This window comes from Mobula hypostoma, chromosome 11 (genome assembly GCF_963921235.1).
Source record: "Mobula hypostoma chromosome 11, sMobHyp1.1, whole genome shotgun sequence".
NCBI lineage: Eukaryota > Metazoa > Chordata > Chondrichthyes > Myliobatiformes > Myliobatidae > Mobula > Mobula hypostoma.
The window spans coordinates 22618942-22636149 of record NC_086107.1 but is presented as its reverse complement, the minus strand read 5'-3'; the positions used below and the strand labels follow the sequence as shown (position 1 = coordinate 22636149).

Sequence of the window (17208 nt, the reverse complement as noted above, 5' to 3'; positions counted from 1 at the left end):
ATGTTCCTAATAATATGGTGTACATTAACAACCACGTACTAGGATATTCTGGGTGGCCGAGTGGAGATAAGTCTCTACAAAAGGAGGTATAAGATGCTCTTTCCCTCTGTAGCCTGTTCGTCATCCTTGGGCAAGGTGTAGCATCTACTTAGCCCCCCGATCAGGATTATGTGAAGCCATGGCAGCAGGTGGTGGATAGTCATATGAGCAGCTGGTGCATATCAGAAGTCCTAGTTATGAGGTTACTGATGGCAGGCAGACAGTCTCTGAAGAGTATAGTTACAGGTTGGGGTCACCCGTCTTGTAAAGACACTGCCCAGAAGAAGGCAGTGGCAAACCACACATGTAGGAAAATTTGCAAAGAACAATCATGGTCATGGATAGACCGAAATTGCCCACGTCATACGACACAGCACATAATGACTGGGATATTCAATTTATTCAAGCTCTGTGTTGGTTATCATACTGTAGTCCAGATTGTGTATGTTAAAGGACACAATACATTATACGTTCATTTGCTTGAAGGTGTTTAGAAACTTAGAAATCTACAGCACATTACAGGCTTTTTAACCCACAATGTTACGCCAACCATGTAACCTACTCTAGAAATTGCCTAGAATTTCCCTACCGCATACCCTCTGTTTTTCTAAGCTCCTTGTACCAATCTAAAAGGTTCTTAAAAGACCCTATTGTATCCGCCTCTACCACTTTTGCTGGCAGCCCATTCCGTGCACCCACCACTCTCTGTGTGAAAAACTTACCTCTGACATCCCCCTTGCATCTTCTTCCAAGCACCTTACAACTATGTCCCCTCGTGTTAGCCATTTCAGCCTTGGGAAAAAGTCTCTGGCTATCCACATGATTAATGCCTCTCATCATCTTATACATCTCTATCAGGTAACCTCTCATCCTCTGTCACTCCAAGAGGAAAAGGCCAAGTGCAGTCAACCTATTTTCATAAGGTACACCCTCCAATCCAGGCAACATCCTTGTAAATCTCCTCTGCACTCTCTCTATAGTATCCACATCTTCCTGTAATGAAGTGACCAGAACTGAACACAGTACTCCAAGTGGGGTCTAACTAAAGTCTTATATAGCTGTAACATTACCTGCCAGCTCTTGAACTCATTCCCATGGTTGATGACGGACAACACACCATCAGCAAACTTACTAACCCACCCTTCTACTTCCTCATCCAAGTCATTTATAAAAATCACAAAGAAGAGGGGTCCCAGAACAGATCCCTGCGGAACACCGCTGGTCACCATCCTCCACGCAGAACATGAAACATCTACAACCACCCTTTGCCTTCTCTGGGTAAGCCAGTTCTGGATCCACAAAGCAAGTCTCCTTGGATCCCATACCTCCTTATTTTCTGAATGAGCCTTGCATGGGGAACCTTATCAAATACCTTACTGAAATCCATATACAATACATCCACTGCTCTAACTTCATAGATGTTTCTTGGAAGGTTTAATCAAAACCATATGAACAAGTACCAATACCTTTCAACAGTGCAAAGGGAATTTCATGATAAATAATTGGCTCTTTTATGTCATCATGTAATATAATTGTGAACTGTGATTTTGGCTATCTTACAGAATTCAAGAATTAAACATCAGTTAAAAATTATTGGCATGAAGGTTATTACGGCTATGGTGAATTCAAATAATAACTGATTTACCTCTTCCAGTCTCCACCTGTGAAACAGCTTGGCATAAGCACCAGGCCGTCCTGCAAACCTGATCAAAACAAAAGTAGATGTTAAAACTGTGGCAACTGTATTACGCCCACAGCCATTAAACTAGTTGCCTCCAATAATGTAATTAAGATGCAGGAACTTACAATATGTATTAAATTTAACTTTGCACTGTCATTGTTTTTGCTGCTAGTTTCTCCAGCTTTCTGACCAACATCATAGCCTACACTTTGGAATTTCTCATTTGACTTAGTACTGTCTGCGTGGACTTTTCACATTCTCCACGTAGCTGTCTGAGTTCCCTCTGGGTGCTCCAGTTTTCTCCCACATCCCAAAGGCCAATGGGTCGGTAGGTGAACTAGCCTCTGCAAATAGCCCCTATTCTGTTGGGAGGGGTGGGGAAGAAGTTGATTGGAATGTGTAGAGAACAGGCTGCATAGAAAATTAATGGGGAATTGGAATGCTCTATGAGTGATCATAGGCCTGGTGGGCTGAAATATATTATAAGCAAATATGGAAATATGAAATATGTGAAAAACTTCTGACTACCAGCAATCCCCCCACTTTACAGATCTTCAGTAATAGAAGTTTAATCTAATGAATATTCACAATTTACTATTGTTATCTGAGATATAGAATAAATATTTACTCTCACAAGTTGTTTTTCAACTTGCATTTCTTGATGCATGTGCAAATAATATCATTTGACATTACTATAGTTGTGATATAGATTTTTTAAAAAAATCTGGGGTAGCACAGTGGTTAGCACGGCGATTTATAGTACCAGCGACCTGGGTTCAATTCCCACTGTCGTCTGTAAGGAGTCTGCAAATTCTCCCTGTGATCACGTGGGTTTCCTCCGGGTGCCCCGGTTACCTCCCACATTCCAAAGATGTATTGGTGAGTAGATTAATTAGTCATTGTAAATTGTCCTGTGATAAGGCTAGGGTTAAATCGGGGATTGCTGGCTGCACGGCTCGAAGAGCCAGAAGTGCCTATTCTGCACTGTATCTAACTAAATATAAAAAATACAAATGAATACAACCACCCCAACCCCTCCCCATAACTTGCGGGTTGTATGTATAGTTTCATTGTGAGCATCTGGTACAATATTTTTAAAACAATTAAATTATACTGAGCAGTTATTTTAATAGTTTTTAAACATTTCAGAGACTATTGAAATCTCCAACATCTGAGACAGAAGAAAAATACAGGAGCAGTTGATAAAATTAGTCTTCCATTCCTTTAGACCAGCTGTTTCCAACTCTTTCCTTCAAAATGGACCCATTTAAAGATGGCAGGAGTCTTGAGATCACAAAAATAATCCTGTCAACATGCAGGCAAATCTTGTTTATAGACTTTATACTGTAAATGAATGGATTACTTTGTAATAGCCAAACATGATTATGATGATACCAAGTCAATTGTCCTGTCAAAGGAAATAATCCAACCAATCTTATACTGTTGACCATCTTTGTGAGCCCAAATTGGATGATGACCTAAAGGTATGCAATGTTTCATTTGATCATGATGGGTCTGCACCTCAAATTTGTTCACCTGCTCCTGTCCTACATGCCTTATCTCTCTTACCTAATAGAAATCTTTATATTAGGAATGGGGATAAGGGATGGGATGATAGCATGCAGCACAGCACACGAGCATCTATGCAGCATGGAACAGAAATTAGATCAGCAACTACAAATGTTCAATGGTAATAATCTTGTCTGAAAACAGTATTGTCTATCCACTACCAATTTTCTATGTAACCAATTCTCCACATACCCCCTAGATTGACTGCCTACCTACACACTTGTCCTACATTCAAATACCTGCAGGAGTTTGATGGTGTATATCAAGTCCTGAAATGAAAACTATTTGGTCTCCTCTATAGATGCTGCTGACTTGCCGAGTTCCCCCAACATTTTGTGTGTGTTACAATTTGTTGTTTTGATGTTCTGCATGTGGGAAGCAACTGGTTTCTGCACGGAGTTAGCCTGCAGAGAGGAGCTTTCGGTGAAGGGAGAAGGGTGGGCGTAATTGGTATGGTGTGGATCAACGTTACTGAACTGATCCAGCATTATTGGGAAGACAGTTGTGTAGCGGCAAAACCAAACCGAAACAATTGCTGCTAGCTTACGACCACTAGGCAGTTGTTGTACTTACATGTCATACCCCAGCTCCAACAAAATGAGTGCTTCAAAGAGTCGAATCTTTTATTCGATCCTTTGTTAGCAATTAGCAAACATACAATCTTGAAGCGATGGTAGCGCACTCAAATGTAAGCTAAGCATTATTCAGTGTTATTAAGCATAATCTCAGTGGTCAGCAAAAGATACGACCTCCGCTGGTCCCAAGCTAAAAACTGCCAGGAAATAAGCAAGAATATGTAACTTATTCCCTTTGCTTTTACCAAGCCTCCAGTCATGTGACTCATATCAAAATAAATGAACAAAACAGAATACAGAGCAGATAGAGAACAGATACATGGCTCCTACAAGTTTATATAAATTTGCTGTCGGAAGAGCTTCACAGAGATGGGAGTAACAACTGTTTTCCCCTGCACTTCGTGGTGCTTTTCATTCTGTGTGCATGACACCACCTGAGGCTCAAGGCAGACACTCAGCCCATCCAGAGTTCACTAGCTTTAAACTGCTCATCTGGGCAAATGCCGCCACTGGTGTACACTTTAACTTTGCATCAAAGTCACCCCACGCCATTTCTCCAGTTAATATATTTGAAATTGCATTTTATTTTGAATTCCTACAAGTATTAATAACTTTTGCACATGCACACACACGATAGACTGGTGTCCTATCCGGGGGTGGGGGGAGTCTCGTGCTCTCAGTCGCTTCACGCCACGGAAACCGGCATAAGCACCGGCCTGATGGACCACAAGGCTCGTGACAGACTTTAACACATGCACACAAAGGATTGATCATTTATATGTTTAGCCCAAAGAGTCATTAAATGTTCTTGGTTCTGAATTTTAAGAGCTAGCTTTGCAAACTGCCTGCAGTAATTAAATGAAAATAACAGAGACTATTGCCTCAAGCTTCCATGCACAGCCTGATGAGTTAGCTGAACGGTATTCCCTACTCTGGCATTAAATAGTTTAACAGAGCAACTTCGTCGAAGGCGCATGGATCTCAAGTGAGTTTACTTTGATCAGCTACAATAGGGCATAGAATATTAACTGAGAAACAATGGTACAGTCTACTGTCAAAACCAAAGCTGAGAACTTACATTTAAATTCTACCATTATAATAATAGATGTTGATACACTATTTATATGCCAGCCTAAATATGATAATAGATAGTAATACTATTTGCATGCCAGCCTTATTATGAAGCCTGTCTTATTTAAAGCCGGCCTTTTTGTCCTATGATTTCATTCTCTGCCTTAGATATGGGGCAGAGTGTGTTGCCAAATAGTGTCCAGTGAAGTTCAGATGAGGGGTAGTGATTATTTTCCCAAAAATATTTCATTCATTATATACGCTCAGTGGCCACTTTATTATGTACCTCCTATACCTAATAAAGTGACTCTTTATCTCATGTTCTTGTTATCTATTGCTACTTATTTATATTTGCATTTGCACAGTTTGTTGTCGCATGCACTCTGGTTGATCTTTCACTGATCCTGTTATAGTTACCAGTCTATAGATTTGTTGAGCCTGCCCTTAAGAAAATAAACCTCAGGGTTTGTATATTGTAACATATTTGTACTTAGATAATAAAATTTACTTTAAACTTACAGTGTATGCATCGTGGTCTTCTGCTGCTGTAGCCCATCTACTTCAAGGTTTGATGTGTTGTGCGTCGAGAGATGCTCTTCTACACACCACCGTTGTAACACATGGCTATTTAAGTTACTGTCGCCTCCCTGTCAGCTTGAACCAGTCTGACCACTCTCCTCTGACCTCTTTCATTAACAAGGCATTTTCACTCACAGAACTGCTTTTTGATTTTTTGCCCCTTTCTCTATAAGCTCTGGAGGTTGCTGTGCTTGTAAAGCTCAGGAGATCAGCAGTTTCTGAAATACTGAAACCACCCCATCTGGACCACAGTCATCCCATGGTCAAAGTCATTTCTTCCCCTTTCTGGTGTTGAGTCTAGACAACAACTGAACCTCTTGACATTGCTGGCATGCTTTTATGCATTGAGTTGCTGCCACATGATTGGCTGATTAGATATTTGCATTGACAAGCAGGTGTATAATTATACCTAATAAAGTAACCATTGAGTGCATATCCAATACAATACATTCTTACGCCTTCAATACCAAGCATAGAATTAATTTTGCTGACAACATTTACACTGTGTTAACATGACCCTACCCACCCCAGATATTTTCTCTACTCCCTTTTCCCATCAAGAAGATACAATAGTCAGAAAGCAGGTACCAACAGATTCTAGAACAGTTTCTACCCCTGTTACGGTAACATATATGGACACAAAACATAGTCCCTCACATGGACGGAAGATTGATGATGCATAGAATGTTGTCTTGGAGCCAAGTTTCTGCAAGAACAAGCACACAGCAGTTCCCCATCTTGCACTGGGTCAGCTGCAGATGAAAGCAATCCAACTTGCTTTTCAGGGAATAACACTGAAGAGCTACACTGGTGGGAGAGCTGGCCTATAAGGGCCAGCAGGATTTCATCTGCACCTCTGTTTCTCTCCAATACCGCCCTCCAGCTTCTCCTTCCTTGGGTGACTGTAACAGGCGATATCACGGCATAATGGACTGGTCCACACATTCCTCCGCCACTAGTCTTGCCAATGAACCAAACTTGCAGTATTTTGTATTTCCAATTTCCAACAGGCTCTTGCAATCACAAGAAACATGTTTAAGACAAACATTTGCACTTTTTTTGGACCCAAAGAGACTGCTGTGACCAAACATGTCACCATATTACTGGAACTGCTTAAATGCCTCACTATAACATCTCTGTATTACTTTGAGAGTCAACTTGCTTGATGAGCTCTCACCATTTCACAGAAAGTATCTGATTAGTTTCATTCTGCACATGTTAACCATGGTTGAAGGCTTTCATGCTTTGGCCTGCTGTTCCACAATGATGCTCTATGTTTGACTTATAACAAATACAGCTGAGGCTAATAATACACATCATGATGTATTGATCAGATAAGCATACAATGGGTAGGGAGATGAAATAAGGTGCTAACATCCCAAGCCAGTGAAGTCTATGTTCACTGAGCAAGATGCAATCTCTCAAATACCTGACAGAGGTACATACAATTATGAGACGCATAGATAGGGTGGACAGTCAGAATCATTCTCCCAGGGTAGAAATGTCAAATACCAGAAGACATAAATTTCAGTGAAAGGAGTAAAGTTTAAAGGATATGTGCAGCGCAGGAGTTTAGCACAGAGAGTATTAAAAGCTTGGAATGAGGTAATGGTTGAGGCAGATACAATAATGGCATTTAAAAAGATTTTAGACAGGCATGTGAATATGCAAGGAAATGGAAGAATGTCCTGTAGATCACAAGTAGGCAGAAGAGTTATTTTAAATGTGAGGAGGTAAGTTTAAAGATGATGTTTAACACAGCATGTAGTTGGCTGGAAAGAAGTGCCGGGGTAGTGGTGGAGACAGACACGATAGTGGAATTTCAGAGGATTTTAGACAGATAAATGAATATGCAGGTAAGTTTGGCATTGCGTTTGGCACAGACATTGTAGGTTGAAATTGTAGCCTGCTCCTGTACTGTTCTATGTTCTTCAACATTGCCTGAAACCTCTGCCTGTCTCACTTCCAACCTGATGTTCTCTCATCTCTGTCCCTCTGACCCTCAACACAGGTTTCCCCCAGGGTCATGTCCTGAAGCCCCTCCTCTACTCCCTTTACACCCATGACTGTGCGGCCACACACAGCTCCAAGCTGCTGATCAGATTCAAAGATGACACAACATTGATCAGCCTTATTTCTAGCAGAGATGGAACAGCTTGCAGGGGAGAGGTTGACATCCTGACACAGTGGTGCCAAGAAAACAACCTCTCCCTCAATGTCCAGAAAACAAGAGTTGATCATGGATTACAGGAGAAATAGAGACAGGTTCACCACGATCGACATCAATGGGTCTGTTGTTGAGAGGGTGAGTAGTTTCAAGTTCCTTGGAGATTTCATCTGGACTGTACACACCGGCTGTGTGGCAAAAAAAGCACAACAGCTTCTATTCCACCTCAGGCAACTGAAGAAGTTTGACATGAGCCCCCAAATACTCAAGGCCTTCTCCAGAGGCACCACTGAGTGCATCTTGATCAGCTGCCTGGTACGGGAACTGCACCAACCTTGATCACAGGGTACTGCTAGAGTGGTACTGACAGCCCACAGCATTTGTGGACGTGATTTCCCTCCATTGAAGACATTTACAGTAGCAAGTGCAGAAAGAAGGCCTGGAAGATCATCAGGGACACCAGTCACCCCAACCATAAACTGTTTCAGCTCCTTCTGTCTGGCAAACAGTACCACAGCATTAAAACCAGGACCAACAAGCTACAGACAGCTTCTTTCTACAAGTCATTAGTCTTGAAAATTCAAATGTCTGTACATTGCGACGGAGTCATATTACAAATATTTTACTCTCTCACACTATGGGATGGATGTAAGATTTAAATAAATTCAAATTCAAATACATCCTTAATTTCCATCTCCACCATTAGCAGCCAGGTTCCAGTTGCTCTGAGTTCCTTCTCCAAACCTTCCTTTTACCCTTCTCCTTTCCCCATTGAGAAAATGCCACCTTGACTGAGCTAATGGAGGTCTATACTAATATCATTTTATTTGGCAGCGAATCCAATTTTATTTTTAGCACTTTATCTGAAGAACACTTGGGATATATTACAGCAAAGATGACAGAGATGTGCAAAGTGTTGTTACTAAAAACACATCTTAAAAGTTTCAAATAATACTCGATGTTACACCACAGGCCACTTGAATAATCAAGTATTTGCCAGTGAATACCTTCTATTGGAGCTTGATACCAACTTTGTTCTGACTCTACAACACTCACTGCTATAAGTACTCTCCAAAAACCTGGTGAAGTATTGTGGTGCTGTTCCAACACTGAGCATTTCCTTACATCCTAACCTACTAGTAGAGACTCACTATAATCAGATAGAGGCCTCTGGTCATCCAGACTGCCCAATAAAGAGCCACTTATTTGGAGTTACCAATTCCTGCTGCTGTCTGCAAGGAGTTTGCATGTTCTCCCTGTGATCGCGTGGGTTTCCTCCAAATGCCCCGGTTTCTTCCCACACTCCGAAGACATACCAGTTGGTATGCTAATTGGTCATTGTAAATTGCCCAAAGATTAGGCTGGGGTTAAATCAGGCGTGTTTGGGCAGCATGACTCAAAGGGTCGGAAGGGCCTATTCCATGCAATATCTCAATAAATAAATAAATAAACCAACAAACAATCTCAGTCTGCAGGATACTGCCAATCTGATGTTTGACATGATGCATAGTTACCAGTCTGAGGCTGGTATATGATCATTGTGCCATCTTGTGCTTAAATCTGTGACCATTGTACCATGAATTTTGTATGCTTTAAAAGCAGTTTCCTTGCTGATTGCAAACTAGTTTTTCATGGGTTTGTATTACAGGAAATCAGCTTCATATTCTACTTCTCTTGGCTCTGTTGCTGAGGCCTTTAAAGTATCGCTTTGACCTTGTCTATTTCCACAACATATAAAATCTCTCTCTCTGTTTGCATCAAAATTCAAAACAAACCCCAACAACTAAAGCACTGAACAATATAAAAATATTATCAGGAAACATCTGCACCTTCAATTGCTCCATTACCAAGTTACCTACATTCACAGCTGCTCTACAAACTGCACAAATCCCATCCTATTTTCGGAGTAGAGTGAAGACTGGCACACTTCTGAGAGATAATTTTAGAGCAGCCGAAAATATTTCTCTTGAAATTCGATTTCTGTGCTACACATTGATTCAATGAAAATGATTAATATTACATTTTTAGTTTTTATTTAGCGATATGACACGGTTATAGGCTCTTCCGACCCACTTACACCCATGTGACCAATTAACCTACTAACCCGTATGTCTTTGAAATGTGTGAGGAAATTGTCATCACGGGCAGAGTTAAAAGCTCTAACACACAGCAGTGGAAATGAATCTGGGTTGCTGTTGCTGTAATGGTGTTACGCTAACTACTACACTACCGTTTGTAAATCTGTGTCAGAAATGCAAGGTATATTGGGTCAGGCAGCATCCTGATGCTGCCTGGCCTGCTGTGTTCACTAGCAACTTTGATGTGTGTTGCTTGAATTTCCAGCATCTGCAGAATTCCTCGTGTTAAGGTATATTGGAAAGTTTTTCTCCAGGTCAGTGCCAGTCCTGAGAAGGTGACAACAGGCTGCCTTTTTGAAATTAAGAACCATCAGAATAATAGTGCTTTGATGGAGGGGATTAGAACTGAGCCTTCCATTGATGGGAGTTCTAGTCAACAGCACAGATTGTGCATACACCCATGCGTTAGGACTTCGCTCCAGGCAAACTCTCAGAACTGGTGCAGTCAGTAGCAGTAACCGTTCAGCAGCAGTGGTAACTGTTTAACCAAGTACATTTGTCAGCCTTAAATAATGCTTATGCTATGAGCATAATCTAATGGAGAATGGCTGACATGTTTTGGAATTACTCTAGAAATGGAAACATCTTTCCTTGACCAATGGGTTTGAACCAGTACTTGGGCGAGCAATGAGAAAGGGTTTAAAAGGAGCTAACAGACAGGATTCCATCAGATCTCTTCTCTGGCCTTCTGAGTTACCAGTACCTATGGACATTCCATGCTGGGCTTAAAACTAAAATATATCGACTTCCTATTCCCATTCTGACATGTCAGCCCAAGGCCACCTCTACTGCCACGATAAGGCCACATTCAAGTTGGAGGAGCAACACCTTATATTCTGTCTGGGTAGCCTCCAATCTGATGGCATGAACATTTATTTCTCAAACTTCTGGTAATTAATTCCGTCCCCCCCCCGCCACCCTTCACCATTCCCATTCCTGTATCCCTCCCACAGCTTCACTTCTCCCCCTCCTCTCTCCTCCCCCCCTCCTCACCTCCCTCTGGTGCTCTTCTCCCTTCTCTTTCTTTCATGGTCTTCTGTCCTCTCCTATCAGATTTCCCCTTTCTCTGGCCCTTTATCTCTTCCATCAATCAACTTTCCAGCTCTTCACTTCACCCCTCCCCGTCTCCCGGTTTCACCTGTCACCTGCCACCTTGTCCTTCTTCCTCCCTCCCCCTACCTTCTTATTCTGATGTCCCCCCTTCCTTTCCAGTCCTGAGAAGGGCCTCTGCCTGGAATGTTAACAGATTATTCCCATCCACAGATGCTGCCTGATCCGCTGGGCTCCTTCAGCGCATTGTGTGCATTAAATTAAAACATCAGCTGGCAAACTAATTTTTATTCAAATCAGGACGATGTCTAGCCAACAACTTAATGTAATGGGAGGCTGCAATTAAATGCCTCAACAGAATGTTATGGTACTAAGATCTTTAGTGACATCTGTACCTCTTTAAATCAGTCCCTTGACAGTTTCTTAAAGTAACAAGAAGGGATGTGTTAAATAGCAGTTGCAAATGATACTCTTTCAGCAACTGGCGAATCAGTATCAGTTTGTGCTGCACCTTAAATTCATGCACTAAAATTAAGCATTCTTCAATGTCGAGATAAGGTGATTCATTTGGCATCAGCTTCCTATTACCTGAGGCTGCACTCAACACTGGAATGTTATACAAACAATTTAGTGAGACTCACCTGCCGAGGAAGAAGGCAACGTAGAAGATTGAACTGTTGAGGTTGACAAACTCAAAGAGAAACATTTTCAAAGCAAAGCTGTTCTCCCATTCTGACTCTGTACGCGGGTGCTCTGCAATGGCAGACAAGATCTCGGTGAAAAATAAAAGTAAAACATCCTTACAGAGAGACTTCTTTAACTGTTTGTGCCTTCTATGAGTATCCAATAAATGCTCATTTGATATTGGGCAAATTTAAATTCAGGTTTTGAATTCAAATTATTCATGTGTTCCATGAAAATAGTTTTTAAAGAGATGTAGATATTTTGTAATGACTCTAACTGCAGTAAAACTCAAAATTGATTCCATCAATATCTGCAAGATTTATAGGATTACCCATCCATAGAGACCCTTCAGCTCATTAATAGCATGTATCACTTCAACGCAAAAGGAATGAAGTTAACCCCACTCTCCTGTTCTCAACTGCAAATATTCCTGGGCCTGGCCCAGCTGGCCATTCACTGGTCTGGGGGCAGGCCCGAGTTCTGCCCAAGCCAACTGCCTACCCCTCTTCCAGGGTTACGTACATGTGTCCACAGAGAAGGAGCTTACACGGGTACAATGGGGATTCCAGGACTCATGGGCACCACAGGGAGCACGATTTCCAACTGGATAGTGATAACTGACCATGTTTTAATTTGTAAGAATAAAAAGCATGCAGAGAGAAGGACCGGAACATTGTATTAATGTGATCCTGTAATCACTGAATAGAACACTTTTGGAAAACAAAGCATTGCAAATCACGTCCTTTTATTTACACTTCATTGAACCTGCCTCCAATTCAACCCCTATTTTTCCTAGACCGATTTTGCCAGTCAGCTTTATTCTGTGCCCCCTACTTCTTAATCCCTCCAACAAAAGAACAGTTTCCCTCCATTTACATTCATGGTTTTGATGACCTCACAACCTCCCCTATTCTGCACAGAACAAGCACAGCTTCTCCAGGCTAACCACATAACTCAATCCCTTATCCCTGAAACAACAAACAACATGCTGGAGGAATTCAGTGACGAACTGGCTTTGTGGCTGTGGATTCACTTTCATGAAGTTTAGTGCAGAATGTTATTTGTTTACTTTTTATTGTTTGCGCAATATTTTGCATATTGGGTGGTTGACAGTCGTTTTTTTAATGGATTCGACTGGGTTTTGTTATGTGGCTGCCTGTAAGAAGACAAAGTTCAAGCATACGTACTTTGATAATAAATATACTTTGAACTTTGTTGCTCCAGATTCCAGCACCTGTCTTTTCTTCTGTCTCCCTTGAAACATTTCAGCAAAACTTTTATGTGAGCTCTCCAAAATCTACATATCTTCCCCAAAGCATGGTGTCCAGAATGGGATACAATTCTCACGTGTTCATTAAAGTTCATCATGATGTCCTGTCTCTTGTATTCTATTTATAAACGCCAGCATTCGGAATGAATTTTTAATCACCATCTTAGTTTATGCTAGCACTTCTAATAAACCAGACACATATACACAGTGGGATACAGATTATTTGTAGGCATGGGTGGAGAAGTGGCAGATGGAGTTTAACTCAGGCAAATATGAGGTATTACACTTTAGAAGATCATTACACTGTTAATGGCAAAACCCTTAAGAGAGCTGATAGAGGAATATAGAAACACAGAAAACCTACAGCACAATACAGGCCCTTCGGCCCACAAAGCTGTGCTGAACATGTCCTTACCTGAGAAATTATCTAGGGTTACCCATAGCCCTCTACTTTTCTAAGCTCCATGTACCTATCCAGGAGTCTCTGAAAAGACCCTATTGTATCCGCCTCCACCACTGTCGCCGGCAGCCCATTCCACGCACTCACCACTCTCTGCGTAAAAAACTTACCCCTGACATCTCCTCTGTACCTACTTCCAAGCACCTTAAAACTGTGCCCTCTCGTGCTAGTCATTTCATCCCTGGGAGAAAGCCTCTGACTATCCACACGATCTGTGCCTCTCATCATCTTATACACCTCTATCAGGTCACCTCTCATCCTCCGTCGCTCCAAGGAAAAAAGGCCAAGTTCACTCAATCTATTCTCATAAAGCATGCTCCCCAATCCCAGGCAACATCCTTGTAAATCTCCTCTGCACCTCTTCTATGGTTTCCACATCCTTCCTATAGTGAGGCAACCAGAACTGAGCACAGTACTCCAAGTGGGGTCTGACCAGGGTCCTATATAGCTGCAACATTACCTCTTGGCTCCTAAACTCAATTCCACGATTGATGAAGGCCAATGCACCGTATGCTTTCTTAACCACAGAGTCAACCTGCACAGCAGCCTTGAGTGTCCTATCGATGCCTGGATGAGCAAAGGGATCTTGGGGTCCAAGTTCATAGTTCCTTGAAAGTGACTACACAGGTGGATAGGACGGTAAAGAAGGCATATGACATGTTTGCCTTTAATGGTCAAGGAACTGAGTTAAAGAATTTGTTAAGTTATGTAATACTCCAGTTAGGCCCCCTTCTAAGTATTTCAGTTCAGGTCATCCTATTATAGGAAGGATGCTGAGGCTTTGGCAAGGATGTAGAAGAGGTCTGTCAGAATAAAGGGCATGTGCTATAAGGAGATGTTGGACAAACTTTGGTTGTTTCCTCTAGAGTGGCAGAGGTTGAGGGGGAATCAGATAAAGGTTTATAAGAGTTTGAAAGCACAGAATGAGTAGACAGTCAATATCTTTTCTCCAAGGTTGAAATACCTAACACCACATATCTAAGTTCAAAGGAGATGTGGGGGGCAAGTTTTCATTGATGTGTCCTAAATAGAAGGCTATGGACATTAGTTGTATAGACTTAGTTGTTTTTTTAAGTTCTTGGAGATGGTTTAGGGGACAGAAGTGCGAGTTAGGGGTCATAGTAGGTTTAAAGGAAGGGATGTTGAGGAGTTAGAGACCAGGATGGAGTCTGGGCCTCTGCAGATTGCTCAAAAGCAAGCAACATGGATGGATGACAAAGGACATCCACGATTGTCAGACCATCCCAAGACAATGGGTCCTGGTATTAGATGTACTTGTGAACTGGAAGTGCGAGGTCTGGTGAATCAGTGAGCCCAGAGTTTGGGGTCCTGTCATCAGCAATTCTAGGGCTGATACCAAAGACCGAAGCCTTAAGGTCGATCGGAAGTCCGGAAGTCAAAGCACAATGGCTGAAGCCTTCAGACTGGGGGCTCTAATGGCTGTGCATTGGGGTGGAGGACTGTGTGTATGTGTGGGTGGGCTGGAAGGAGGAAAGAGTCTTGTTTTGCTGCTGTTGCTTTGTGGCTTGTTATGTTCTGTTTGGTTGTGCTCTACGTTGTTCTGCCAAGCATTGTGGCACGCTATATTGGCACCAGAATTGTGTGGCAACACTTGCACATCTCAGCATATCCTTAGGTTGTGTTGGTTGTTAGCGTAAATGACACATTTCACAGTATGTTTTGGTGTATGTGATAAATAAATGAATCTGAGTTGCATAGGCAGAAAGGATTAGCTGGATATTTGATATCTAATTTAAATTGTTCAGAACAACATAGTTGTCTAAATGGTCTGTTTTTGTGCTTTAGTTTTCTATGTTCTATATAGCCTCAAATATCTCAAATTTCTATCCTTTTATGATTGTGCTTTCTGTTTTACATGTTTTTCCTCGTTCTTCTTGTCAAAAATTACAAGGTCTTAAATTTCACCAGCCACATTTCCATCCATTCAACCCAACTGTCCATATCTCCCAGAAAATGAATTAAATGAACGTTACTGAAATAAAACCAGAAAAACATTCAGCAGGTCTGGCAACTCCTGCAGAATGAGAAGTAGTTAACATGCCAGGTCTGTCACCCTTGGTTACAAATGCAAATTTAAGGAAACAAGTTGCTTTTAAATTTCAAAGTTAAGAGGAAGAAGTGAATAATAGGACAAAGGGATTGTCTCTGAAGCCATAGCAATACTTTGTTTACAAAACTATCTGGCTGTTAGATTAATGAAGGAAGTTAGAGAAAAGGAAATTTAAAAAAAGGATCTGGTACAGGTGTGAGATTCAGTTCAGAGCTGTTGCAGAGAACTGAAATCAAAAAAGAACAGTAAGTCAACAACTTTCACTTCTTCCTTTCCATTAGGAACAAAGGTACAAAACCTTGAAAGCATGTAGTGCCAGCTCAAAGAGAGATCCTGTCCTGCTGTTGTAAGGCTCAGGAATGGACCTCCTGTATGATAAAGTGATAAAGTTGAGCTCTTGACCTCACAACCCACCCTATCAGGGCCTTTGCATTTTTCCATCCACCTGCATTTCACTTTCTTTTTAGCTGTAACAATATATACTCTGCAGTGTGTCTTTGCTCTTCCAAAGCAAAAAGACCCAACCACTACCCACAGCTACAACTTATTCTTGCTCACATGTGACCATCCTGATTGGCTTCTACAGCCACTTGAGGACCCACCAATAGACAAACCTTTAGGAAAATATCATACTCAAATTGAGTGGTCACACTTCTACCACTATTGTTCTTCCCTTTGCCCTAATTCAGTGTATGCATATTTTACAGCAATCTGCATGAATGGCACGCAAAACAAAGATTTTCACGGCATCTCAGTTCGTGACAAGAATACACTAACTACCATTGTCTATAGATTAAAAAATGGACTTAATATTACAGATGCTTATCCTTACACCAGAACTAGCTGCTTCTTATACAAATAGGGAAATCAGGTAACCTGAAATGATTGAATTTGATGTTCCGATATTGAATTCAAGAATTTTAAGGCATCATCCAAAAGTAGTTTTTGGAAACTCAATATTTGGAAACACATTCCCCATAACTTCATCAGAAAACTCTTATCATTAGTTTCCCATAAACAATCCATGCTGCCTTTCTCCGATCAATCAACACTTGTTCAAGTGAATGTGAATTCTGTCCCTGATTTACTGTTTCTAGCACATTCTCCATCGCTGAGATTAAACTGATTTATCTGCCATCATTGTGTGTATCCCAACATCCTTTTAAAAAAATATAGGAACAGAATTGGGCCATTCGGCCCATAGATTCATTCAACCATGAGGAAATATAAGCACTTTACTCTTAGAACTTATGTCACTTAAAAGATTATGTTTCTGTATGCAGATGTTTTGGTAAGATCTCATTTACTTACCCCAATTTGTAAGCATCTGTGCAACTTTTTCATAAACCTCAAGACAGAAAAAAACAGAAATGCGAGATATTTAATATAATGAATATTGAAGCTGTGTACAATATTAGTTGTGAACATAAATTAATGCTTTCATCCTAAAATTATTGTGTGTGTTCTTTTGACACTCTACAAAATACAAACGCAGAATTAGGCTAACAAATCTCTGCAATGCTACACTCATGTTAAGGGTTCCTCTCTTCTTTGTATGACTGACCTAATCAAAGCACATTGAATCTGCAGCCCAACCCTGAGACTGATCGTTTTTCTAAATTTTCCAGAGTTCTAGTTGAAATCACTTTGTCAACCGTATTCTAGCAGCTCTCTATCCAATGTTTCATTTGCTTGTCCAATCACTATGATTCACCAAGGATCATTTTCAAAACATGCTTGTATATTAATTTGGTTTTCATCTTAATGTCTCTAACATTTTGAAGATTTTTGTAAAATATTTCACTCCAAGAAAGGTACGTAAATTACTTTCTTCAGAGGTTAAGGAGAATTTTT

At 41.1% G+C, this 17208-nt stretch overlaps 1 protein-coding gene across 1 annotated transcript in view; it reads right to left on the bottom strand.

The window, feature by feature from the left end:
• The window catches only part of ano3 (anoctamin 3), a 350806-nt gene that overhangs the window by 47865 nt on the left and 285733 nt on the right, over window positions 1–17208 (bottom strand). Inside the window, exons 18-20 of the mRNA XM_063063091.1 lie at window positions 16666–16702; window positions 11511–11622; window positions 1685–1742 (exon numbers count right to left, since the gene is read on the bottom strand). Of these exons, the coding sequence (XP_062919161.1) occupies window positions 1685–1742; window positions 11511–11622; window positions 16666–16702 (207 nt within the window). The remainder of the gene's footprint in view (window positions 1–1684; window positions 1743–11510; window positions 11623–16665; window positions 16703–17208) is intronic.